Source organism: Rhipicephalus microplus, chromosome 3, assembly GCF_043290135.1.
Source record: "Rhipicephalus microplus isolate Deutch F79 chromosome 3, USDA_Rmic, whole genome shotgun sequence".
NCBI classification, from domain to species: domain Eukaryota; kingdom Metazoa; phylum Arthropoda; class Arachnida; order Ixodida; family Ixodidae; genus Rhipicephalus; species Rhipicephalus microplus.
In genome coordinates, this window is record NC_134702.1 from 230,026,709 (window position 1) to 230,053,779 (window position 27,071).

General features: G+C 45.3%; 1 protein-coding gene across 1 annotated transcript in view; it reads left to right on the top strand.

The window, feature by feature from the left end:
• LOC119167548 (lethal (3) 80Fj) overlaps window positions 1-27,071 on the top strand; it is a 331,845-nt gene that overhangs the window by 251,640 nt on the left and 53,134 nt on the right. The window contains exons 42-45 of the mRNA XM_037419055.2: window positions 5,899-6,101; window positions 10,563-10,686; window positions 14,563-14,661; window positions 19,230-19,373. Of these exons, the coding sequence (XP_037274952.2) occupies window positions 5,899-6,101; window positions 10,563-10,686; window positions 14,563-14,661; window positions 19,230-19,373 (570 nt within the window). The remainder of the gene's footprint in view (window positions 1-5,898; window positions 6,102-10,562; window positions 10,687-14,562; window positions 14,662-19,229; window positions 19,374-27,071) is intronic.

The following is a 27,071-nucleotide window of genomic DNA, read 5'->3' on the forward strand; positions in this document are numbered from 1 at the left end:
GCGTGAAGCTGGATGCAAGTACGATGTGGATGAGAAGCGCATGCGATATTGGATGAAGCAGAAAAATGCTCTCGCTGCTACTAAGCAGAGCCAGAAAGCCTTTTGGGAGAAGAAGTGCAAATATCCAAAACTGGAAGGAGAACTTTTCAAATATGTCATTGATACTCGAAGACACGTCTACGCCGTATCGACTGATATGATACACGAGAAAGCCCTAAGCATTGCTTGCCACATGGAAATTCCTCAAGCGCAATTTAAGGCAAGTCGGGGAGGGCTACATGGTTTATGAACCGCAACCAGTTCTCCATCCGCTGCCGAACAACGATTTGTCAAAAGCTTCCAAGCGAGTACACAAGTAAGGTGACAAAATTTTATTGCTTCGTGAATGGTCTTCGGAGGAGCACGAATATAACCTCTCCGAAAATCAGACTCCTGTTTGGTTCGATGTGCCAGAGAGCACCACAGTAGACTTAAAAGGCCCAAAAAGTGTGACTGAGCTCACGGCCGGCGCAGAACGTCAAAGGTGCACTGTGATGCTGTGCGTGAAGGCAGACGGGAGGAAACTACCACCGTACGTTGTGTTCAAGAGGAAGGCTCTCCCGAAAAAGAAGTTTCCCCATTGCATCATTGTGCATGCCCAAGAAAAGGATTGGATGTGCGAGGAACTTGTCGTGGACTGAGTGAAGACCGTCTGGGGCAAACAGACCTGGAGGCCTGATACAGCGAAAGCCCTCTTTGTCCTGGACAGCTTTAGGGGCCACTTGACGGATCGCATCGAGAACAGACTCTCCTCGGCTCGTACAGACTTGGTTGTTATTCCTGGAGGACTGACGACTGTGCTGCAGCCGCTCGACGTATGCATTAACCGTTCATTTAAAGCGGAATTTTGCCGCTGCTATTCGGAATAGATGGCTGGGGGCAATCATGAGAAGACGCTAATGGGACGGCTGAAGCGTGCATCACTGCATCAAGTTTGTGAGTGGATTTTAAGTGCGTGGCGTACTGTGTCATTCGAAGTAGTCGCCAAAAGCTTCAAGGTAACCGGAATTTCCAACTGCATGAGCGCCACTGAGGATGATCATCTCTGGGAGGATGCCGACGCCAAGGCGAGTGCTTCCATTAACAAAGACCATGATAGTGAAATGGAATCCTAATAAAAACATTCCTAGCTAGTCATTTGTGACTCTCTCACTCTGCAATTGTTGTGGAAATGGTACAGACCTTCGGTGAGCTGTCATCAGCATGATTCGTGTAAGCGTCGCACCAAGCAATAATTTTGAAAAAAAGTGCGGGCCTTACACGAGTATATAGTTGAAAAAGGTCCACGCTTTATTTTTTTAACTTTTTTTGCCTTCAAATCTCTCACTAAAATGCCGCGGTTTCCTCACTCATGCTACTGGTGTGGCGCGTTGACACTTGACATCAAAGAGATCGAAAGTGGCCAAACTCATTGCGAAAAACGCAGGTCACGGGATCGAATCCCTGCTGTGGCGGCTGCATTTCCGATGGAGGCGGAAATTTTGTAGGCCCGTGTGCTCAGATTTGGGTGCACGTTAAAGAACCCCAGGTGGTCAAAATTTCCGGAGCCCTCCACTACGGCGTCTCTCATAATCATATGGTGGTTTTGGGACATTAAACCCTACATATCAATCAATCAAACTCATTGGAAATTCACTCGCATCGCTGCATTAGCGGCCGTAAAACCGCCCCGTGAAGTCGACACAAAAGAAATCAGTCCTAGAGAATTCAAGCGAAAATGCTAGAGCGGCTGCAAAACCATGCTCGCGCCTGTCGAAAATGTTCACAATCGTTCTGCCCCTCATACATGCCACCGCCGCCATTGCCGCTTCAAATTTCATTCCATTTTGCACGTTTGCTGAGCATTGAAGTTCGTACCGAATTCTGGTTATCCATGCAAAGCATTGAAAGAAAAAACAGTTTATCCCTTTACGAACATTGTTTCAGAAGGTACGCCTGCAGTAACGACACGAGCGGACATTGGCGGCGATGGATTCAGCCGCCAGTGCTAAAGCAAGGCACGTTAAGCCATGCCGACTCCCTGCTTCTGCACCTTCTTTCACTTCCGGCGTTTTCAGCGATCGTAATTCAAACCAAGCTCTCCATAAACGCAACCTTGTCAAGGCCGTGAGCTTTGACGTGCTGCACGAATAGTTCGCGATAGTGCCGACGCGATCCGCCGTCGACGTCTTGACACCATGTTAAATTAGCGGCACGGTTGTTTACATCACGTGGTGTGGGAGCAAGAGCAAATGGTGTAGCCAAGGCCGTGAAACAGAAAGGCGATACGCGATCGCGTGGCGGGAAAATTCGTTTAAACCGATTTTTTTGCCTTGGCCTCGCTCCGTGTTTTTCCGGCCACTAAAGCCAGGTAAATTACGGCGTGTTTTGCCGCATTCGCTCTCTTCGAGGCCAAAAGTGAACGGGCCTTCCTCCCGCAGACAAACTGTGTTGTGCTGCTCGTGTGTAGCGGTCAATCGGCCATTCATATTATCCGCGCCGGGTGGGGAAATCATTCGTACAACACCGAACCATGGCGTATTTTCTATAATTTAGTCTTTCCAAAACAACCTTAAAATTCGTATCATGGCGAAATTTGCATCAGCCGTAATGTTATCATTGAGATTCTACTGTGTTTCATGTTTTGCTCTCATGAGTACAGCGAAACCTTGTTAGTACGTACGTGCTTTAATAATGGTTAAAACGCAGTTGAGACGAATCCCCGACCGAGTCTCATATAAGTAATGTATTCGCGGACCTCTCAAGTCATAGTGTTTGGCTTATGCCCACCGGTTAGTGCGTACTAACGGCGTAGCGTGATAACATATCAGGCCACTAAATTTTACGGTGCTGCAGAACTTGCAGATGCCACAATGTGCCGTGAACGGTTTTTTGTCATGTTGATAAATGCGGAGATCAGCCGATCAGTTATTCCGATTTCCGCGCTATTACGGCGGGGACATTGCGAGTAATCATTGGGAAAAAAACAAAGGCGAGGTGGCGACCCCCGACAAATGTGCTATTATGACTTGTTGTCAACGAAAACTCTTATCACACTAAGCATTGCCGGTTATCTGCTCGGGCACGTCTGTGGTGTAGCGTCGCTTCAAGCCTTCTGCACGCATTTAGTAGGCGACTACCTGAACTGGCTGGGCTACCGATTGCTACCGCTTCGTTGTGCGGGATCATGTTAAAGCGCGTACCGCTTAACTAAAATGCAAGCAGCTCGCTGTCGTGGAGTTTAACGTTGCGGGTCGCGGGCACCGAGAAAACCAGAAAGCTGAGTGGGCGTGAATGCCCACTCACCTTCAGGCTATGTGGATCAACAGTCACATTGTGTGCAAAGTAGGCGAAGCCCTGCGCGCAACTGGGCATGCAGTAAACCATTTGGCTCTCTGCGACCATGTCGTGTTTCAAAAAAAAAAAAAAAAAAAAATACTGGGTCAGTTTTCACTTAGAAGCAGACCGCGAAACAACTATATCGCAGACAGCCGATTGTGTTCGTTCTGTTGCTGTGCCACGCTGCGTATCCCAGACTCCGCAGTAGTTTCGAAATGCTCCTTGGCGTCGCCACCGCATGCTATCGGGCGGTTGTGCGAGGGTCAGAATCTTTCCTGAACTTTGGCAAAAAGCAATCACTTTAAAGTGGGCACTTTAGGCAGTAGTTCCCGTGACACTGAATTTATTCCTTTGTTGGCGGCAATGGCGCATATCAGGAGATGCAAATTTGTAGCGCGGGGTTAATACGTTGTACGTTTAGTTCGTAGTTATGCCGCCGTCCCCGGCAGCTATGTATTGATGGGGTTTCACTGTATTTAGTCAACGTTCGATGAAAGTAATAGTGCGTTTTTTATTTTGGACGGAATAGGAAAGTCGTAGTAAAGTGCGGGGTAGGCGTAAAACTGCCTCGTATAACCAAAGTTTTTGATACATTATCTCAATGGCGATTTTGCCGGGACCAAACCGACCGGTCGTAAAAAGTGGGTCCTCGTGAAACTGGAGGACGTATAATCGAAGTTTGACTACATATATGCCTAGACAGCAAAAAAAAAAAAAGAGAAGAAATAACGTGATATGATGCCCCTATCGCCTGTCTATATGCGTCACTGTATTCTTCATTTTGTATCTGTCTGAATTGTGTGTTGTTTTTTCCTCTTATGAGCATGAACGAACTCGCTCAAGCCGCAAGCCTATTAAACCAGTGTACACAGCAAGCCGATAGTTACAGCGCGAGAACAAAACAACGACACAGAGACAAGAAGGACACGAAAGACACGAGCGCTAACTTCCAACTGAGTTTATTGCGCAGAGCACGAAAATATATAGAGGAGACAGTAACCAAGTGATAAAAACCATATGGCACAAAGGGCAGAACATGAGTAAGAAAAACAAAAACAAACAACACAAAAAAACAAAAGCACTGAAAAACAGCAAAGAAAAATCTAGAAGAAAACGAAACAGAAAGGTAAAGATAATATAACTACCTGCCCGCATCGAAACCTTCAAAGAACCTGCGTTCCTTCTCGGACAAAGCCACGGAGGGCTTGCTAATACAAGGCACCTGTTCGCGTGCCATCTGCGCGGCCTCGACAATGACTCAAGTGCTTTCATCTCTGTGTTTGTACAGCGTCGCTGTGTCCTTGAAGAGGGGAACACAATTGCACTCAGTGCAGTGCTGAGCAAGAAAACCATCTTTCCCATTTATAACATTGTTGGCGTGTTCTCTCAGCCGATCATTCAGACACCTTCCGGTCGTTCCGACATAACAAGCACCACATGAAAGGGAGGTCCTATAGACAACTTCCCGGGAGCAGGTCGCATACCTGTTTCGATGTTGAACTCTGCATTCCGTTGATGATTGCGTTTTCAAGGGGTTTGTAGATTTGGTGAGGCTGATTATTTTGAGCGGTGCCGAGAACAGGACATGAACTCCAACACGTTTTCCGATTTTTTTTAGCCTGTGTACGGGAAAGATGGTACGGGAAAGCCTGAAACGGGAAAGATGGTTTTCTTGCTCAGCACTGCACTGAGTGCAATTGTGTTCCCCTCTTCAAGGACACAGCGACGCTGTACAAACACAGAGATGAAAGCACTTGAGTCATTGTCGAGGCCGCGCAGATGGCACGCGAACAGGTGCCTTGTATTAGCAAGCCCTCCGTGGCTTTGTCCGAGAAGGAACGCAGGTTCCTCGAAGGTTTCGGTGCGGGCAGGTAGTTATATTATCTTTACCTTTCTGTTTCGTTTTCTTCTAGATTTTTCTTTGCTGTTTTTCAGTGCTTTTGTTTTTTTTGTGTTGTTTGTTTTTGTTTTTCTTACTCATGTTCTGCTCTTTGTGCCATATGGTTTTTATCACTTGGTTACTGTTTCCTCTATATATTTTCGTGCTCTGTGCAATAAACTCAGTTGGAAGTTAGCGCTCGTGTCTTTCGTGTCCTTCTTGTCTCTGTGTCGTCGTTTTGTTCTCGCGCTATAACTATCGTCATGCCATACCAACTAGCCCAAGCTGTCACACTTCTAAGACACAGCAAGCGTTTTGGTCTAAAGTGAATTCTGATAGTTTGAAGGCGAATCAAATCTTGTTCTAATTCTTACAGGGTAAATAACAGAAAATATGTCTCTGTGGCCCTAAGGAATGTAATGTGGTCCTGAAGTATTCATTGTGTAGTGGTTTTACTTGACTTTGGTCAAGTTCACTGCATCAGTGTTCGGCTTTATTGCCGTGTATAAGTGGAAGCAGCCAGGCATTTGAGAAACTTATTGCCTTGTTTCATGTGGCGCTAGCTGCTAGACGGTATTCATGGTTCAAGCTTCCGAGTTTCTCTTATTGCAGTCTCATAATGTAACAAACAGGCTCTGCAGCACTGAGACTTGTGTGTGCAGGTGGCAGCGCGCACCTTGGGTGACCTGGTGCGCAAGCTGGGCGAGCGGGTTCTGCCCGAAATCGTGCCCATCCTGGAGCAAGGCCTGGACTCTGATCTGCCCGACCAGCGCCAGGGCGTATGCGTTGGGCTGAGCGAAATCCTGGCCTCAACGTCTCGTGACATGGTTCTCACCTTCCTTGACAGCCTCGTGCCCACCGTCAGGTACTTCCACGGAATGGCCTACGTTTGGCTAGATGTACATGTTGGGCAGCACTGATTGATAGATATGTGGGGTTTAACGTCCCAAAACCACTATATGATTATGAGAGACGCCGTAGTGGAGGGCTCCGGAAATTTAGACCACCTGGGGTTCTTTAACGTGCACCCAAATCTGAGCACACGGGCCTACAACATTTCCGCCTCCATCGGAAATGCAGCCGCCGCAGCCGGGATTCGAACCCGCGCCCTGCGGGTCAGCAGGCGAGTACCTTAGCTACTAGACCACCGCGGCGGGGCGTTGGGCAGCACTGATTGAGCAGATGAATGGAAGAGGAGAGTTGGCTAGCTGTAGCTGTATTTACTCACATAATAGGCGCACTTTTTTCCCCGGAAAATCCAGCACCAAGTTTGGGGTGAGCCTATTACACGGGATAGAATTTTTGAAAATTTTATTTCCGCCTACAGCATAGACAGCTGATAATGGGAATCACCAAAGTCAAGAATATCCGCAGCAGACTAACCCAAAATCTGTTGAGCATGCAGTCTCGTGTGTCCGAGAACCGGTGCATGTGATGTGGTGTGCTTACAAGCATTGATATTATTCAAATTTTTAATGGAGTTACACCTTCTTATAACAAACTTCCATATAACGAATTCCTCAATATAACGAAGTTCTATTCCCTGCCGTTGCTCCATGGAAGCGCATGTATTTTGCGACCTCTATGCAACAAAGTAACAATGAGACACAACCTTGATATAACAAGTTTCCCCACGGACAATATAGGAATTTTGCCCCGGCTTTAGTCATTTTGGCACGAGCATGCATCTTCCGTAGGTGCCCCGCCACCGACAGGCGCGCACGGCACACTAGGCGAGAGTGAGTGCTCGTTGTTGCGCGCAGGTGAGCGCAAGGCAAGCAGGCGGGCCTGTGCCCCACGAGCCGGTGTTGCCACCGTTCTTGTAGCCGCGGGCCCATCCGCGAATGTGCCCTCTCCCTCCAAACCAAAATCAAACAAAAAAAAGAACTTTTGCATTTGCAGTGCCACACTTTTATATAGCGTTGGATATCGAGGCCGCTTCACCGAATATTTTTCCAAGGTATCCGTGTTGTTCGCTCTTCGCTTTAGAGGCTGTGCGTGCTTGCGTGCGTGTTTTCACTGCGTGTGCACGGTGCGGCCCCCAACGTCATTCAGCTTTTTTTTTTTTTAATGCAGACAACCGTGTCGTCACCACCGAGGGGATGTCAGATTAGGCACTAATGGAAGCTCTCCGAGACCACGGTGACGACATATCTTCGGAGGTCGGCTCGTCACGCGCTTCTGTCTTGCGCTGTGTCGCGAGTTTGCAAGCTCGTAGCTTTAGTGATTAGCCTATTAGATCTGGCAACGACAAGATGGCACGTTGAATGCAATGCAGGGAACTCGATAGCAAAAAATTGTAATGTAATGAAGAAAGGCTAGGAAGCCAGCTCTTTTGGATCTGATATCGCGGAATGCTTACAAAAAGCACTCTTTTCACACAGTCCCTTCACGTTGACAACCCCACAGCTGATATTTGCCGAGATAGCAGGTGCGCCAGCGATCGCAACCGCCCTTAAAATCAAAGTTCATGGTTGCTACTCGAGGCACCCCCCCTCTCCGCCTTTCTTCGTGCTCATTCAAGGCGGGTGATTTTTTTTCTGTTTGAGCATTCGATGGCAGTTCTAACACACCGTGGATGTTATCTTATGTGCCTTCCAAGCGATATGGATAAGCCGGCTCATTTAATCTGAGCTTCACCATCGCTCGGGCACTTTTACCCGCTCAAGAAAGTTACGATGCACAGGGGCATGCTATCAATTTAGACTTGTTATGGAACATGGCCGCGGCAGCAAAAACTAGCTGAGACTGTCCATACAATCGCTATCGCATTTTTTTAACGCTAAATAAGTGTTTTGGCTTAGCTCTGCCTTCCCCACTTTTGTTTGATTTGTGTGTTTAGTTCTCGAATTTTCTTACTGAACCTTCATATAACGAAATGTCCTTTATAACGAATTTTTCTGAGTATTTATCGATATTGTCATACCCAGGTTTAGCTGTATTTAACATAGAAAGACTTGCATTAGCAACAAAATGGCAACATAAAAAGCAAACTACACCAAGAAAGGGCCATCTTATAAATTCACTGAATACGTGTCAGGCACCACCTAGATTATGCGCATTATCTCGACATAGTGTCATGCTCAGAACTGTACCTATAAATTATCGATTTGTCAGGCTCGCACTCGATAACCAGTCATTGCACTCGCATTGTGAACTATCATTTGAGTGTTACAAGTGCCACCTATGCCTCCTTTCCTTCAAGTTAGAGCCACTGCAAAGACATGTTGATTCTGTACAAAACTGCAATTCTGAGCGCTCGCGACTGCCATCGAAAAGCACCCAACGTTGATTAGGCCTATCCTACAGTCCAGCATGTTGTTGCGGGAAATTTGTACAAGACAACGTCAAGATTGGGTGTCGAAAAGATCACACTCAAGCACTGCTCTAAAAGTAGTTATACGCTGTGTAGGTTCGCGGTGGGAAAAGCAAACGCAACAAAAGTCCGCCAGGTTGTGCAAGTATGTGTAGTGGCAGCAAAGGTGTAAAGTCTCGTCAGAAAGCCAAAAAGCTTGTAAATTTGCGGACGAGGTAGGAAACATCATAATGGCGATGTTTTCCTCACAGGAAACTTAAAGTGTAGTTGATGAAAACACGATCGCACGTTCCGTGCGGAGTGCCCGCGGCCCAAACCACGCCGACACATTACTTCGACGCAGGCACCTTCCCCTCTTTCTTTCTCGGAGAACTCACGCAGCTGGCGCAGGGCTGCCACCATCTATTTTATTTTCTTTACCCTCGCACCAGTTAACCTAACAGGGTGTGCGTCGAATTGCAACCATGCAAATACAGTACAGAATTACTTATCACGGCCAACTTTAGGGTGCACCTATTATGCACTGAAATAAAAAAAAAATCTGGTTTCTCGCGACCAAACTGGGGGTACACCTATTATGGGAGTAAATACGGTAGTTACTGAGACCTAATATGATTACTTACAGCAGTTTTGTGGTGCAATGAGATCGTGTACGGGCTATGCTGCTGAGCTGAAGGTGATGAGTGATCCCAGTCATTGGAGGCACATATTATTATGATTACAGATAAACATGCTCTCATCTATTGCAGGTACATTTTCGCTGTTACCTAAAAGCAATCCTTGCAAACTTTCGAAACCTGTCCAGCTGGTTCCTGGTGTAGTGTCCTTTCACAGCACTACAGTGAAATCTCGGTAGAACGAACACCACATTAACGAACTTTTCAGATTAATGAACTTTTAAAGAATCCTGCACCAACTGCTAAGAGTTTCAATGTGAAATTATTTCACTTCATACTTCAAAATACCAAACTTTTCAGAATAACAAACGTTAACTTAGTTCCGTGTTATTAACAACGCCTCAGTACTACGAACTCATGTTCTGAAATTCGTCGCTACCACTGGAGCGGTACCCAAGCAGACGACACAGCGAACATGGAGCAAATGAACGCATTGCTTCTCGGAAGACGCATGACGGTGCGGAGGAAAAAAAAGAACGAAAGAACGATTATTTTCTTTCTTTTTATTGAAACGCCGATGCTGCAGACAGCTGCAGGTTCACAAGAGCGGAGGTGAGGGAACACGGGGGGCAAGGTCAGTGGGCGGAGGGCAGAGTGGGAGTTGTGGAGCAGAGCAGGAAGCATGGGTGCGGAAAACCTAAGACAGCGAGGGAGCAGGAAACGAAACGTGAGGAATTTCCTTTTTTTGGCTCGTTCTTTTCTTTGGAAGAGCAGATGACCATAGCGTTTCCTAATATTAGGAAACTCTATGGTGATGACAGCCGCGACGTTTCGGGTTTTTTTTGTCTTTGTCATTTCTGAATGTGATCTAGGAGGCCAAAGGGATATAGGTGTTCTCTGAGGAGGCCTTGTCACTCATGTTTATCTCTTTTGGGTGATTACTTATCGCGTCCGCAAGGCAAGTCGGTGTTTGCACTGCGGTGCTACTATAACGAGTTCATGTCTGCTTTCGACGAAGAAGCGTAAGCAGTTTTCGCTAAGAAGAAAGTTGTAAATGTGGATGAGCTGGAGGCTTTCGCGCTACTAAGTTTGTGCTGCACGTGTAAAAAAAAATAAATGAAAAAAACCACAGACTTCTTTAAGTAAAGGTGCATTGTGTTCACTTGCGCATTTGTTTTTTATCGTAAAAGATGGGTTCAAGAACCCATTGTTGTAAAGATAAGTCGTTTTGGTCAGTGAAAAATAAGTATTTATGGTTAATTTTTATGCTTTCACTATAACAGCCTTTCAAAATAACAAACAAATTGCCACGGTCCCTTAAAGTTCGTTATACCGAGATTTTACTGTACACCAGAATGGAACATAAGACACTATTTTCAATGCGTGCTTGCAGGAGAGCCCTGTGTGATCCCCTGAAGGAGGTGCGCGTAGCCGCAGCGAAGACGTTTGACAACCTGCACTCGACCGTTGGCTCCAGGGCCCTGGACGACATTCTGTCGCCATTGCTCATGCAGCTGGTGAGATTACTCTTGGATTATCCCCTTCTGAACCGGTGATCCATCCATAAGCTTAGATGTCTTGAACTGCCAATCTTTTTCCACTTTCTTCAAATGTCTGATAACTAGGCTTGTGCGAATGTTTGACTGTTTGGAATATTCCAACGAATAATTCAGTGTTCAAGTTCGCTTCGAATCGAATTTGTATAATTCAAAGTCTTGAATTATTCAGAACGAACCAATAGATACATATTAGTCCGCGTGTGACACCCTGTAAAGGTGGTTTCGCTGCAGTGAAGCAGTGCACAGGCATGAAAGCACCTATCAAAGTGAATTTTAATTTGCATGATCCCCTCTGTCAAAGTGGTTTCACTGCAGTGAAGTGATGCTAAGCCGTGAAAATACATATCCAAAGGAAATTTGCACTGCCGCGAAGCTCCACTTCAAAGTTAAATAACGGTCTTCTGCGAATAGTGAATTTTAGGCTTGAAGTGAAATTGAAGTAAATAGTGACTTTGGTTGAATAACTTCGAACCAAATTCAAATGCAGTTGAACCCGGCTACAACGAACGCCGCTTCAACGAAATTCCAGGTACAAGCAAAAATTCGCGGTTCCCAGTCAGCAGTCCATAGAAGTCAATGCATAAATATTGTCTTACAACGAATACTTTTTCTTCAGCCGTCCCGCTTCAACGAAATTTCACGATGCGATTCCAGGCTTAGATATTTATTGCTATAGAGTAAACCGAATGTTTAACATTTTGATGCATTTTCAGAACCTGGAAATTCGTAGCCGAAGTCTCAAACATGCGTTGGCACCACCTGAAACCACTGCTGTTCGGCAAGCATGGGCGTTGCTATTGCTCGATAGCGATGGCAACAAGACTGCCCTGCTTTGCCGAAAAGAGGGCAGTCTCATTGCCATCGCTATCAAGGAATGGCAGCGCCCATGCTTGCTGAACAGTGGTAGTTTCTGGTGGTGTCAACGTGTGTTTTAGACTTTGTCAACATATTTTCAGTTTCTGAAAATACATCAAAATGTTAAAAGTTGCGCTTACTGTATAGCCACAAACGATCCGAAGCTGAAGCTTTGTGGCTTACTTCATGGTTTCCTTCGCGTAGCTGCTGGGTGCATCTTTGGAACAATGCCTTTTCCAATTCCAATGCTTATCATTTTGTTCGCGCTTGGCCAGTGTGGTAACTAATCAGAGCAGCTGTTCATCCACATTATCAACGAAATCAACTAGCAGCGAGTGATGGATGATAAGAATGGGATAAAGTAAGGCAAAAGTCACCGCTTCACGATACCCTGCTGCCATCTCGGCGTTTTGATGGCAGACAGCTGCTGGTGTTGACGTGTTAATGCAATTGTTTGGTTCGTTCACGAAAGCGATTGTAGTCATTGTTTCAGCGTGCTTTTCACCATGGCCTCGCTATGCATGGGTGAGAATCGCGTCGTGACGCTGCTGAGATAGAATAAAAAGCTGCTGACACTTTTTGAATTTTGAGAATAAACGTTCCTTTGTTTTGCTTGTTCAGATCGGCTATATATTTTTGATTTCACTAGAACGAAATTTTCGCTTTAACAAAATTTTTTCCGCACCCCTTCAGTTTCGTTGTAGTGGGGTTCGACTGTAGTATATATGACATATACAGAATGAATGACATACAAAAAAATTGGGCACATTTATCATGACATAACTAACCTGCACAATATTTTTGAAAATTGAAATAGGGAGTTTGACCAAATGCTTTTTTTTTTTCATTCAAAGAATGTCAAAACAACTTCAAGTAGTAGCAGGATTGCAGGATTTGACTTTCGGCAAGATGCGAGTCGTAACCCAAAATATGTAACACTTTAAAATTTATTATACTTAGAGCATAAAAGCCGTCATTCTTTCAGCTTGATAAAATGAATTGATTTTAGAGTAACATTGAAATATAAAGGGGCTCTGCTACACTTTAGGTAGCCATAGAATGAATTCACTAAATAAGTGTATTGCTTCATGAATTCACCACCGCAAAAATTCTCGGAATTTGTCTAGTATGAGCGGAGTTGCAAAAATTTCTCGCACGCTGCAAGTGCATTTTCTCTTCTCGTGCCGACGAAAGCTCTGGAAGCTAAGCAAGGACGGATAGCACGGGGAAAGAAAATATGTCAGGCGTGCTTTCTGAGCTTGTGGAGTCATTTGCCAAGAGAAGAGAGCAATTTTTTAGCTGATTTTGAGAATTAATTGCAAATCGCAGGCCGCGTGCTGTGCTATAATATTTGGCTCGCGTGTTGTAGGTAGCCTCGACTACCAATTGGCAGCACTTTCTGACAATGCTCAAAAAGTGTTGCAGGGCCAATTTATGTTTGAAGGGGAGCTTCGTGGCAGAGTGGATTTTCTCTGCATAGGTGCTTTCACGATTTAACAATCCTACATTGCAGTGAAGCCACATTTACAAACAGTACCTTCAAATTAATATGCATTTATTTGTTCCTCGCGAATAATTTGAAATTTACAATAATTTCAAATTTGAATCAAAGCGAATTTGAATACAGAGCAGGAAAAAACCTGGCCTGTTTGTTTTTTTTCGTGCAGTGTGAAGTCATAGTTCTATTTCTTCATTCAAAAAGTGCGAAAATAGTCTGTGGCGCCACCTGGTGGCAGGAACTTCAATTAACTGAGCTTCCCTGTCACGGGACCATAAACTAGTGTGTGGTCAACAGTTTTCCTGTTAGTATTGAAATATTGTTTGCTTCTTTACAGTAAAAAATATACTCCATAAAAATGCACTGTAGGCCTGCATTAGTAGTATGCATTCAAGTGGTGCTGCCTTCGCATGCCGTTATTGTATGCTCGTCAGCGCGTCTTGAGCAACTTTTCTGTATGGTCATAAGGCCGTGCACGCAGTTTTCGGGTCACTAAAGCTTTGGAGTGATGTGCTTTTTCTATTTACAATTTATCTCAGAAATAATTTGTACTGCTAGTCGGCATGGCCGTGCATATGTGCAGTGAAGTTTTCGGTGACTTGGCTTGACTCGTGTGTCAAGAGAGTAATCACGACGGGACAAGCCATCCACGACACAGGCGCTACAACCGTGGGCGCAGGTGCACACAGCGCGAGTATAAATACAGAAGAGGGCAGATGGAACTGGCACCAATATGATTTGTTTAGTACTTGTATTCTGCACCCCTGCTCACATCTAAGTTAACAAAACTCCTGTTAAATGGAACATATTTTCCTGGTACTGTCAGGTTTCATCTAACGAGAGTCTACTGTACTTTGTAACATGCTGTGTCTTGAAATTCTATAGCCAAAGCTCGTTGCTGGCTGTCTGAGTTCATCGTAACCAAAGTCATCAAGTTAAACAGGCAAGTGCTGTCCATCACTTCAGATCAGTCAAATTTAATTTATGTCAAGAGACATGAAACTGAAGAAAAGTTTCAAATGAAGTGGGATCTATAAGTAGCCGAGTTCATATGATCTAGGTTCTACAGTTCGTAATTTTTTCAAGAAACTCTGTACTTCAGCTTTCCAAAGACAGCAGCGTTGACGATAATCTGGCTGGATGGCTAACTGTGTTCAATTAAAATCTATGACAGCATTTGTTCATCTCTTTTGGCACACATAACCATATCCCATGAGGCATATTTGAATGACAGTGTAGCAAGAGCTAATTAAGGACACAGAAAATAACACAAGCTTTTCATATGTGACGCCATTCTTTCCTGTGCTCGTGCTCTTCACACAATGCAGGTTTTTCAGGACACGAGCCTGCATTTACGACACTAATTCACTTTTATGGTTGTGACCATCACTAGCATCCTCAACTTTAATGTTGCTTCAGTCTTGCATCTGTTATCTTGGTGGCCCTTGCGCCTGTGTTAATGCAGCAAAAACACATTCCAGGGCCACGCTGACACTGAACTGGCCGAGAACACCTTGGATGGCCTGCGGCAAGTGATGGCAATCAAGAGCCGAGTTGTGCTGCCCTACCTTATACCACAGGTAAACTTTTTATTGCTCAGGGGCTTACTTAGATCTTTTCTTTTCAGTTGCTGTCTTTTAGGTTACTTTTTGCGTTTAAATGACGTTGAAGTCAACGAATGGAAGAGATGTCACCCTACCGTATTTACTCGATTCTACCGCGCCCTCGATTGTAACGTGCACCCGATTTCCACCGCGAAAAAAAAAAAAAAAAAACGTAAGACATCGATTGCAACGCGCGCCCATTTTTTTTTGCTGGCCCGCACGATCACACCACTCGAAAAAACGATTCCTTTCGGGATTGTCTTCCATTTATGAACTCGCTTAACCGGAAAAAAGGTGCGCGTTAGATTCGAGTAATTACGGTACTATTTGACCAAAAATAATCATTGAAACTGCACTAACAAAGTGAGTTGCGCACTTGGGCAATTTTTAGTGTGCCTAATGTTGTTTAGATTAGAAGAATTTTGTAGTCATGTTTTCTCCAGGGTGAGACAGCTGCGCGTATTGTGCATTTTTTTGTATGTTTTTGTTTTCTTGCACCAAGCTGCTCCAAGAGCATAAAAATCGCGAAAATTGCGTGGACCTGCTCCAAAATAGCCTCAAAAGCAAGAATTTTGATGCCAAAGTCAGCTTCAGGGTGGAAAAAAGACTGAATGAGAGTGAACTAGAATGAGCTGAGTTGACTACAGGATTTTACGAGCAGCACCAGGAATACCGAGAAAATAAGACGAGCCCAAGCGTGTTTTTTACTTTGCACGGTGACGCCATGATATCCTCTGTACTGTTGTAAATATGCATGACTTCGCCAAAATATGCAGCCGCGTATCGAGCGCGCTGCTGCTTCTAGCTTGGCTGTGTATTCTGGCACCACTTTCTCTTAGCGAAAACCACCCTAAGTTAGCCACCCTAACCGAGTGACATGCATTGCGCGGTTGACTTTCAAGTTTTTAGGGCAAAGCTCCATATGCCGCAGGTCGCATGTTATGTGTAGTCGTAGTAGCTGGTTTCATTGCTTTGCATGTCAATAAAAATGGTGTCACAGCATACCACGGAGTGAATGATGATGAGTGGGGCGAAGCGTCTGTCAGTCTGTCTGTGCTTTCGTGCGTTCGTCCGTGCATCTGTACGTCTGTCTGCTTTGCCTTACTCATCATCATCATTTACCTCATGGATATGCAGTGATTTTTTTTGTTGTGTGTAGCTCATTCCTTTGGTTGCTGTAGTTGTCATGTCAGCGCTGCTGAGTGTGGTCACTTACGTGCCCACGCTTGCTGTGAGTGAGGCCCTTGTTGCATAAACGTGAAGTGATCCTGCTGCACGCGAAGCATCTCCTGCACACTCTGGCGCGTGGTTTCTCAAACTGGGTTCTGTGAGTGACAGAATGCATGCAACACGCTCCTGGTTTGCTCCTATTAGCAACTAATTTATTTATACAAGTGAGTTTTCACTGCATTTTCAAAAGCCATCGCACGCCTTATCTGCACATCAGTGTCAGCAGGTGGCGAGAGACCCACTTGGTAGCAGCATGGTAGCAAGACAAAATTGTACGATTTGTGAGCGGGTGGTGACAGAACATACATTCTAATCAGTTTAAACGATATTAACAAGGACCTCGGCACTTTATTCGTGACTCATGACGCATCAGCAATCGCGTGGCTTTCATAAACGGTGGTTTGCACTGCTCCAGTTTTGTAATTGAAGCTCGCAACGAGAGCTTTAAGAAGTGGCGCTGTGTGCCGGCGATGGGCTACACGAGGTTTTAGGTTTAGCTTTATGTCTAAATGGTGTGACGGTCGGTGGCCGTTTCGTAGTGTGAGTGGCATACCTTCTTTTTATCTTTTTCTTCAACGATCCGGTCTCTGGGTGGGGTGGTTCGTTTGAGTGCGGAGCCTTACGCAATTTGCGGAGCGGTGCAGGTTGCAATTGCGAGTTCTACATGAACGCTGCTAGAACTGGCCAACGTAGGCAGTATTAATAACGCCTGGTTGTGGTTATCACCCAGTATCATATTTGCTTATCACTCCGCGCCATACGCACGCGCTTTATGAGATGGTCGGTTTGGCGAGGCGTTTTGGCTCCCGCGCTGCACTCTTGAAAACGGTCAAGTGCAAGGTGGCTACAAACAGCGATGCAGCACACTTTTGTTGTCTGTTGAAAGCTTGTAGTGCACTGGGGAAAGGGGAGAACGTTATGCCAGCTGGGCAGCTGAGCAGATAGAGAAATAGACATACATAAAGCCAATGCTGTTATATGCTAAATCTTGACACTGTTCTTAAGCAAAGGCCCATAGTTACGTAACTACGATTTTTGTGCAATCGCAATTTTTCAAATTTATTCTGAGGGTGATCTGTTTTTTTTTTTTTCAAATGTTTCCGTAGAACCTAGTTTTTAGAACTTTTTTTTATCATTTCATATGTTTGTACAAATGGTAGTGCAGTTCATACCTGGTGATAATTTTTTTAACAACTTTCGTTAAAGTCTGTTTCGGTGTTAGCCTTATTGTAAGCCTATTAAAATATGCACTTGTGCCCCCATGTTGCTGAAAATTTTTCAGGCTCCTAGCATAACATAAATAATGCCACTAACTGCTCTTAAGCAAAGTTCATCTGCACTAAAATTAGATTTTCGCTGCTCTAAAAATGGCTCCTAATTCAGTCTCAGCCGTCTCACCCCTGTTTTTTCAAACACTCATACACGGACATACATGTCAAAACAACGAACAGGTACAAAAATTAGATGCAGAAATGCAAGGCTAGCTGTGGTTTACTTGTGTTTTGCTCAACTCAACTATTAAAACAGCCCCATTCATTAATTTTGCATCAGTGAGAACATGTGCTGCTCTACACTATGCAAGGAAAAGCCAAAGTCAGTGAGAAGTAACTGTGATAAGTTGAAGCATTTCCTTTTGTTACCTTTTTTCATCGGAGAATATTCATGCGTACTGTGCTGTTTCACTCACTTATAAAGTGAATAGCTTGATGCAAGTCTTTGGAAGGACCACTGTGGCAGGAATTGTGGCGAGATTTTCCGAGTGTCACTTGGAAGAACCTTATCTATGGGAGAGAAAGGAAAAAGGAAGCTCTTGCATGCCTCGATTATAGCGTGCATGCTGAAGAATTCAGTTGGTTGAAGCCGGTACACGTTCATCGATTTCACGGTAGACATCACGTGACCTTTGGGGACGGAGAATTGCAGAACAGCAATTGCGGTAACTGCACACAATAGGCTGATGTGCACAATGAAGCTAACTTGAGAGGCATTTTGCGCTGCCCGTTGATTGGCATATGAAGTGTTAAATGTAGTGATAGATTTTCCTGTGCACTGACCGTTGTTGCATTCGAAAATCGTTCAATATAAGGTCTCATTCAATTTATCTAGGAAGGGGAGGGGGAAGTCGCATCTCATCTATGTAAACGTAACAATAGGAACATCTAGTCACAAGAATATATGGGGGAGAGAGAAAGAAGAGGAAGAAACAGAAAAGAGGAAGAAAGAGAGAGGGACGACCACTAAATGAAGCCGCTAGCTTCGAAGTTGGCTGGAGAGTCACCCTGTGAAGAGGCCGAATCGGTCTTGTAATGCAGGGCCAGTTTTTAGTTTTAATACTAAAAACTTTAGACAGAAAAGTGGCCAAAGAATCTGTTTATTCGTAGAACATGCGCTCATAATGCGACTATGCTGCAGTCACAATTATACAAGTCACACCGCACATCAAATTTCTCGCATAGAGAACTTTCATGGACCTGTATTAGAATACGGAGCTGCAGTGTGGGATTCCTTTACTGAGTTCAATATAAAAAAAAAATCTTGAAATGGTCCAAAGAAAATTTGTCCGATTTGTGTTTAATTGTTATAGTTGGCACGCATCACCTTCAATTCTTCCAATTAACACGGAGCTCAAAAAACTACAGGACAGAAAAATGGAGAGGCTGAAGCTTTTACAAAATTGGAATCAACGGAACAGTGCACATTACACAAACAAGTAAATGTGCTGTGTGCTGATATCATTCAAAGAAAGTTGTAGATTACGTAAACGCAGACACATTCAGGTATTCTTTTTTTTCCCAAGAACTACCCGTAAGTGGAATTCCCTATCACCCGATATTTTAGAGTGTCCAACAGTTGATTTATTTCTACATGCTCTCAACAACCACTAACACATTTTTTTTTGTATTGTCATGCAGCCCAGAGTTATGCAATGCTTCCTTTTTTATCAGTATGTTTCAGTCAGCAAAAGTATGCTATTGTTGGAGCTTTCTCATATTTTCGCAAATTGCAACAAAAGTGTTGAATTGTGTGCTTTTTTTTGCATTGTACATTATGCTTCCCGTTCGGATTTTCACAATTATTACCATTCTCATTATGTTGTGTGATGTTACTTACGTTTTTTCACTAAATAGTTTTGTATGCCCTTTTCTGCTTAAGACCTCGTAAACAGGTCAGCAGTGTGTAATAAATAAATAACTAATTAGTGCTGCTTGCACTTTTCGTTGTTGAGAAGTGTGCTAAACACAGTGTTTCTGTTGTGGTGGCTAAAAAAACCATAAAGCAAACAAAAACTTCATTGCGTTTTTGTTCGCTTGCAGCTGACGATGCCTCCGGTGAACACAAAGGCCCTGTCGCACTTGTCTGCTGTGGCTGGTGAGTCCCTATCACGACATCTGCCCAAGATCCTGCCTGCTCTGCTGACAGCCTTCAGTGCATCCCTCGACACACCCAAACAGCAAGAGGTGGGTGGCCTCACTTGTACAGTACTCGGGCAATGCTTCATTGCACGGGGTTTATAATCATTTTTCTCAGGTGGCACATCAACAAAATACTGATTTTGTGGCGAAACCAGTTGTTTGATTCATCGATTCCTTCGATTCAATTCAGAAACTGCAAAACTGGAATAACCGGATATTCGGTCGGTCATTCAGTTGTGATATTTTGATCTTTGGATATTCAATAGCCAGATTTCAATTCTGGAATGCCAGGAAATATATTGCTTTCTCTTTGATTCTCATGTTTGTAGGCACCATTGCAACCATTCCTAAATGTTTTCTTGTTAACCTTCTCACCTTTATCTTTTCTTCTAAACTTTTTTTCTCTGGCTGTCCTGGGCACGGAGCAAGAAGTATTTGAGGAGGACAATCTCTAGGTGGCGGCAGCGCGCGAGGGCGGCGCGATAGCATCACGGCGGAATGTGGGTTACGCTGAAGCATGACAGATGACGCTTTCGGCCTGTTGCCATCTTTTACATGCTCTTCTATGGACGGGACGTATAAAAATCGTGATAGCGCCTCGTACATTGTAAAACTTCTAAGTTTTCTGTCTGTAACATCAATCGGTAGATATGACAGATATTTTAGCTGCAGTCACTAATCGATACTGCCAGAATTATAGGCCGTACAGCGCTTGAAACGAACTGCTAATAGTGGCCCCTGAGCAGACGACGTCTACCGCCGCATGCACGCGCCCCTCGCTCCTCGCTCGCACATTGTGCGCGCGCATGCATAGGTGGCCTTGGGAGGAAGAGCTCCCAACAAGTTCGCGCATCCCTTCGCGATTTGCTGGTTTTCTTTCTCTTTAGCGCTCTCAGTGGCTTCCGCGCGTTTCGCCGGCGGCGCCGACTCCGATGTTTGTGCGCATTTTTCACGCCGCGACAAAGCAGAGTGCTTTGCAGATTTCGACCAGTGGTTCTCAAGGATGGGGCACAAATGTTTCGTGCCGAACTGCAGCAGCGGGTATGCGTCCTGCAAGGAGAAGGTAATTACCTTCAAAGCTCCTAGTGACCCAGTGAGGTTGGAAGCGTGGGCTCGCGCCATAACAATAAAAGACTGACAGCTGACGCCTCGTGGCTACGTTTGCGAGAAGCACTTCTCGGACAGTGACATAGACAGGCGGCGCTATTATGGCGAGCTCGGTGGGGAAGTTCTCCTCGACAAACCGAAACGGCTAGTGTTATTACGAGACGCTGTGCCTTCAATCTTTCCGCGCTGTCCCAGTTACTTGTCTGCTGTTCCCAAAAAAAGACAACGAACTGGACCTGACGTGAAGTGCGGAAAGCATGCAAGGACAGATACTTCGGTGGCTCGAGGTACGAACAAACCCGCTGCTTGCAAGGGGGAGGAAATTGAGACTGTGTGTCGCGTAACGTCCTCTTCGCATGAGTTCACTGCATTGAACTACGAAGAAACAAGTACCGACGTCTCCTTGGTTGAAAGATACAATACTGCGCTCTGTGCCGGTAGTTCTGGTACCGCTGATGCGCTAGTGACGAACATGCGAATAGAGTCTTCGCAACTTAATTCATCTCAGATGTGCGTCTTGGACAAGTTCATGGGACAACAAGAAATCATCATGCCCAGCGCTGCTTGGAGCCGACAAGTCGTCGTGGAAGGAGCTCCGAGCATCTGCTTCATCCAGCTGAAGAAGGCATCACCGACAACACCGATTTTCGTAAATAAGAGCCTCGAGTTCACAATGTGCAAAAAAGGTGCGAAGATGACAGAGTGCGTGCTACAGCGAGAGGTCAGTAGCAGAATAGTGAACTCTTGCACAGGAACCCAGCATGCTATTGACATCACCCAAATGCTCGAGGTCTTCCACAAGAAACTTGTATGTCGTGGCGGTCCGACACAGGAAAAGTTTCCTGGGATCAAAGTAGAATGTGGCTCCGTCGACGCGACCGGATTTTGGCGGCATAGAAGGTGTGCCATTCTTCTTGATGGTCCAGAAGATCAGTGCGGCGCGTGCAAGACGTTGTCCAACACATTACGAGTCCACCGAATTCGAAAGCAAAAGTGCAGGCAGACGACCCGAATACGACTACCGTTGAGTCCATCAAAGAAAAGCAAAATTGAGGCCTTGCGAAGTCGGTATATTGCCTGCTATCGCTCTAAGAAAAGACTTCTGGCAAGAAAAGAAGTTCTCGAAGCTGACCTAGTCAAATGCAAAAAACAATTGAGAGAAGTGAACGAGAACAGTTTGAATGACTTGATGCGAAAGGCATCCTTTCCAGAGACGCATTGTATGCTGCTGAAGGAATGTGTGAAAGCTGCAAAGGCTGCATCGAAGCGAGGAATGCGTTACCATCAAGATTGGTTGTTGCTCTGTCTTCGTCTACACATTCGGACGTCATCCGGCTACAGATTTCTGCGCGAAAACAACATTCTACCTCTGCCCAGTGTGAAAACAATCAGAAAGTATCTCACCATGGTTGGAATACAATGCGGTTTCGATGCCGAGTTTTTCGAAGCGTTAAAAGCAAAACTGGATTCCAAAACGGAGTTTGAGAGACATGGCATGCTCCTCTTTGACGAAATCCTGGTGAGAGAACGGAAGAGTGTGAACTCCAAAACCCTAACCTACACGGCTCTCGTGGACTATGGTGAGGGAGATGAGCATTGTTCCGAGCTGGGAAATCATGCGCTGGTGTTCATGTTCTGCCCCTTCGGAGACAGTTACGCGCAACCGATTGGTGTATTTGCATCAAAGGGAACTACTAGAGCGACAGTCCTAAGCCAGTTGGTCCTTCAGGCGATCGTCATGCTAGAAAAAGCTGGTGCACTAGTTGATGGGATTGTCTGTGACGGAGCGGCGACAAATAGAAAGATGTGGACGCACCTGGGCGTCAGCGGAAAGCTCGATGAGGCGAAGAATATTTTTGAGCACCCCGTAAATGAGGATCGCAAGGTGTTTGCCTTTTTTGATGTACCGCATCTGTTCAAGTGCATCAGGAACAGACTGCTTAAACAGCGTCTTCTCAAGGTGAACGGGCAGGGGGTGAAATAGAATCTCTACACTGCCGTGTACAAGGAAGACTGCAAGAACGCGAGGGGCCTAAAGGTTTGCCCAAAGATGACGGAACACCATATATATCCCTCAAAAGTGGAGCTTATGTGCGTTAAGCTGGCAACACAAGTCTTCAGCCGGTCAGTGTGCTCCGGTATCAAGTTCTATGCTGATCAGAAAGTGTTGAACTTGCAAGAAGCTGCAGGAACAATCGCGTTCACTGAGAGAATGAACGACCTTTTTGACTCCATGAATAGACGGCATCCTATAGAAGGGGTGCTACATGGCAGCCGTGACCTCACCGTGATTAGAGACTCAATTCAGTGGCTGGATAACTGGGAACGGGAGCTCCAGTCGGGCGCAATTATGAAGGAAATGTTTCTCACACCAACAACTGCGGAAGGCCTCCGTGTTGCAATGCTTTCTACGCTTGCGCTAACCGAGTACCTATTAAGCAAGTGCGATTACAAATACGTCCTAACGGCGAAATTAAATCAGGATCCTCTTGAGAGATTCTTTGGCAAGGCAAGACAGGCAGCCTGCGACAATGACCATCCAGACATGCCAACGTTCCTGCAGTTGTACCGCATGCTTTCCGTCTACAGCCTGCTCAAACCACCGAGGTTCGGGAACTGCGAAGTTATTGAAGAAAAGTCAGCCCTCGACCTTTCAGAATTCCGCAAAATCTTCCAAAAAGCTGACAATGACCCCTCGCACCTCGAACAGCTAAAAGCAAAGTTAGACGGACTTGTCGAAACAGGTGATTGGGACTTGGATGAAGCTGTCCAAGATAGCCAAGAAAGCTCTGAAGTCGTCGATGCGGTCTTGTACTACATCACAGGATTCCTGTCAAGAAGGATGAAAACAGTGCTGCCGTGTGAACTCTGCAGACAATCACTTTTTGTCGCAACACCGACGTTGCCACAAGCATCTCTTACAAACTGCAAATCAAGAGGTGGGTTGACTCATCCAAACACGCGGCTGTACGACATGATTCGCTGTGCAGAAGGCTTCTTCTCCAAGAACATGGACGAATACGACGTTTTTTAAGGAACCGTTGACCATGTTCTTTAAAACTTCGACCTCACGTTTCCATGCCGCGAACACAAAAACGACGCTGTGGCCAAAATTCTTCACTACTACGTGGGAATGCGCATGAGACAACACTGCTCAAGCGAAGCACGAAACAGGCAGAAAATGGCCCAGGAGAAAAAGAAGCTGTCAAGGCTTGCAGAAAACTGATTCGCGAGAAAGAATGGTTTCGATAAGTTTTACGAGAGTAAACTTTTTTTTCGCTATTGCGTGAAGGAAGAAGGACAAGACGTACAACACTTTCGTCATGTAACCTCATCAGTACATTAAAAATAAAATGAAAGCTCAGCACGTGCGTGCGTCTTTCGTCTGCGCTTGTTCATTATAGATTCTCATATAAGTATGTGCCTAAAATATTCTTAGCATTGAACAGTGACTTCGGAATGGAAGCAGTGAAGCCATTGCCAAGAGGACTAGCAATATATTCGTGCAGGAATATTACTGACGTCGACCAGCAGTGTGGTTAGTGAGGATTCAAGCTCTGAACAAAATTCGGTGTGTTATCGTAGTATGAATAACTCAATAGAAACAGCGAAGAAAACGAATTGTCATGCTCACCGGGTCCCTCGTGCATTCATTTAAGACGACTCGAAGGCAAAAGCCATCTTTTTTTTCCTCCCGGCTGATGTATTAATGCTGCCCCACTACCCTTCGAAAGCTTTTGCACCTAACGTGGTTTTGCACTGCCTCCCAAGATCAGAACCACGTCACCTGGTCTTGCATTGCCTCGGTGATCGGACCACGTTTGACCAAGTCATGATGCGATGCGATTATGTCATGTGAGGCTACGTCACGTGACGTCATGATGGCGTCATGATTTTTACAATCTGTGAGTCATCGTGACGTCATAGGGCGTTATTTGATGGTGGTGGTGATGTATTGCATCACTCGTCCCCGACGCCGTGGCACGCTGACGGTCAAAATTCGCGTTTAATGAGGCATCTAAGGCTTTCGCCTTAATATAAGTGCAGGGTCATACGTCCGAAAAGCACGATGTGATTATGAGGGACGCCGTAGTGGAGGGCTCCAGAAATTTCGACCACCTGGGGTTCTGTAACGTGCACCTAAATGTAAATACACGGGCCTTTAGCATTTTGCGTTCATCTAAATGCGGCCGCCAAACATCCCAAATCTGAATTGATGGAATATAGGTTAAGTCCCATTATTCGTTGAAATAAATTATACCTAACTCATTGGGTTCACGTAATCAAAAATTATAGATTTGGCGTTGTACAATATATATCACGCTGGTAATTTTCCTGTATGTGACGCCATTTTTTTATCATTAATTTACCGAAGAAACTTGAGTGCACTTGAGCTTCGCCTTCTATAATAGAACACAATAGAGTAGTCGGGTCCCATGCGCATCGCCTTCTCAATTGCTAGCCTCACCGACACCGGTAATTCTGCAAAACGAGCTCTTTAACGCTATTGCGTTAAAATTTGGAGCCGGCGAGGACGCACAAAAACATCCATTCGGGCGCGAAGCGCGAACGGTGAATCGGCGACGAATGGCCTTGAACCGACGAGCTTCGTTGGAAAGCGTGGTGAGAGGGACGCGCGCATTTTTCCTTCTCCGCTAGCGGAATCTCACGACAGAGGGCGCGTTAGCGCTGTGCCCGATTTTTTGACTTTATTAGGTCGCCCGAGCGAGCGCAGTTTCGCCTCCTCAAGAATTTTCTTTCTCCGTGGTCCTGGGTAAGAAATTTTTAGAATGAACAACAAGAATTTCATCCTGGCACCACCACATGTAATTTCTAAGCCATTTGAATTTACTGTGTGCAATATGATTCACCCTATTTACTCGCGTAATGAACGCACCTTTTTTTTTTTTTTTCCAGAAAAGTTCGCGCCAATTTGCATGTAGGGTTGATTACGCTGGCAAAAAGAAGTTACGGGAGCTACAACAGCGAAAATTTCGCGTGACGGTTTTGCTTGTTTGGGCCCGCAAAAAGCGCGACAAATCTTTTTTGTAGCCTGAAGCTCTTTGTTTTTCTTGTAACGAAAGCTTACAGATCAATGCCGAAGTGTCATCCAGCCGCTCGGTTCGAATTCTCCTGCGCTTGCTGTTTGTAACCAGCTGTGTAGCTAGTGTACCCGACTCAACGTGCCCTGCACAGCAGGCGTCCCAACTAAGTTCACGACAAACCTGACAACAAAAAAGTGGAAGTTTCGCCGCAAGGGCAAAGCAATGAATACGATAGCAACAACTTGGAATGTAACTCTGAAAACGGCCAGAAGATCGAAACGTGCAGCACACTGTTCACGCACACATGATGCATGAAACAACAAACACAGGACGGGACTGAACTAACAACGTTTACCGCTCGACACGTAGCATGCTGTTTAAACAAAAACGATGCACTAAAGGTAATGACAAGTACAGATATGAGCGCCAAATATTAAGTAACAAGTGCCCCAGTTGTTACTTCATTGTGTTTGAAAAGCGCACTCTTTTCGCGAATGGCGCCTTTCCAGCGAGCGAAGGGATATTTGTGCGCCCTGTAACTAAAGGCAATTGTTCCGGTCATAGTGGAAGGCCCGCGATTCTCCGCACCGAAAGATAAGCACGCGTGCACAAGCATCTATAAACACCTTTCATTCGCGGGGCAAAGTACGGGTGGGGGATAAGCGCGCGTCGGCGCATCATGTCTGAACTGGGCTCCGCACGAGGGCGGCTTTTTTTCTTTAGTTTTCACACACACACACGCACACACACACACACAGAGACACACACACACACAGTGAGTGACACCGACGTGGGCAGCAAAACGCAGCCAAGAGTATCTATATAATTGCACTAAAACGCAGCGTCGGATGGCGGCGCACAAACGTTGCGGGTGCACAACGCGCCGTCGGCGCAATGGGTGCGTATGGGTTTTGCATGGCCTTCGAGATAGCTAGTGCACGGCATGTGTCTATACGGCACGCGCGGCTGTTTGAAGGCCATGCACTTTGTTTTTGTGCCGCTGTGCTTGCGTGGCCTTATCAGCAAAAAGGTTCCTCCTGCAATTCAACAGATGGCGCTTTGTCTTAAAAGGCGTGACTTTCAAATTTTGATTGACGTCGTCCATGCTCGCACTGCTCGCAAATGTTTAGCATGGTTGCAAAACTATGTTTTGACTTTTATTGCATTGTTATTTCATGATATAATTGCTTGATTTAATGCTGTTTCAGTCATCAACAGCACTGGCTATCATACTGAAAGAAAATGCAGACACATTACAAAAAGTCTTTTTTTCTTTCTTTTTTTTTTTAAGGCGAAGGCAGCGGTTGGGTTCATTATGCGAGTGAGTCAATTACGCAAGTAAATATAATACATCTACAGGTTTTCCAGGGGCTCAAGTTAATCCAAGCACCAGGTATTTTGGTTCTAGTGCCAGTGAACTTAATTCAGGTTCCACTATAGACAAAAGGTTGCACGCCGTTCAAAGTGATGCAGTCGAGCCCGCTTATAATGAACCTGAGCGTGACGTGGCATCACTTCACTGTATCGCGAAGTTCGTAGTAAATGAAACACAGCTTTTAAAAAAGTTGCGAGTGAAAACACAAACTTTTTT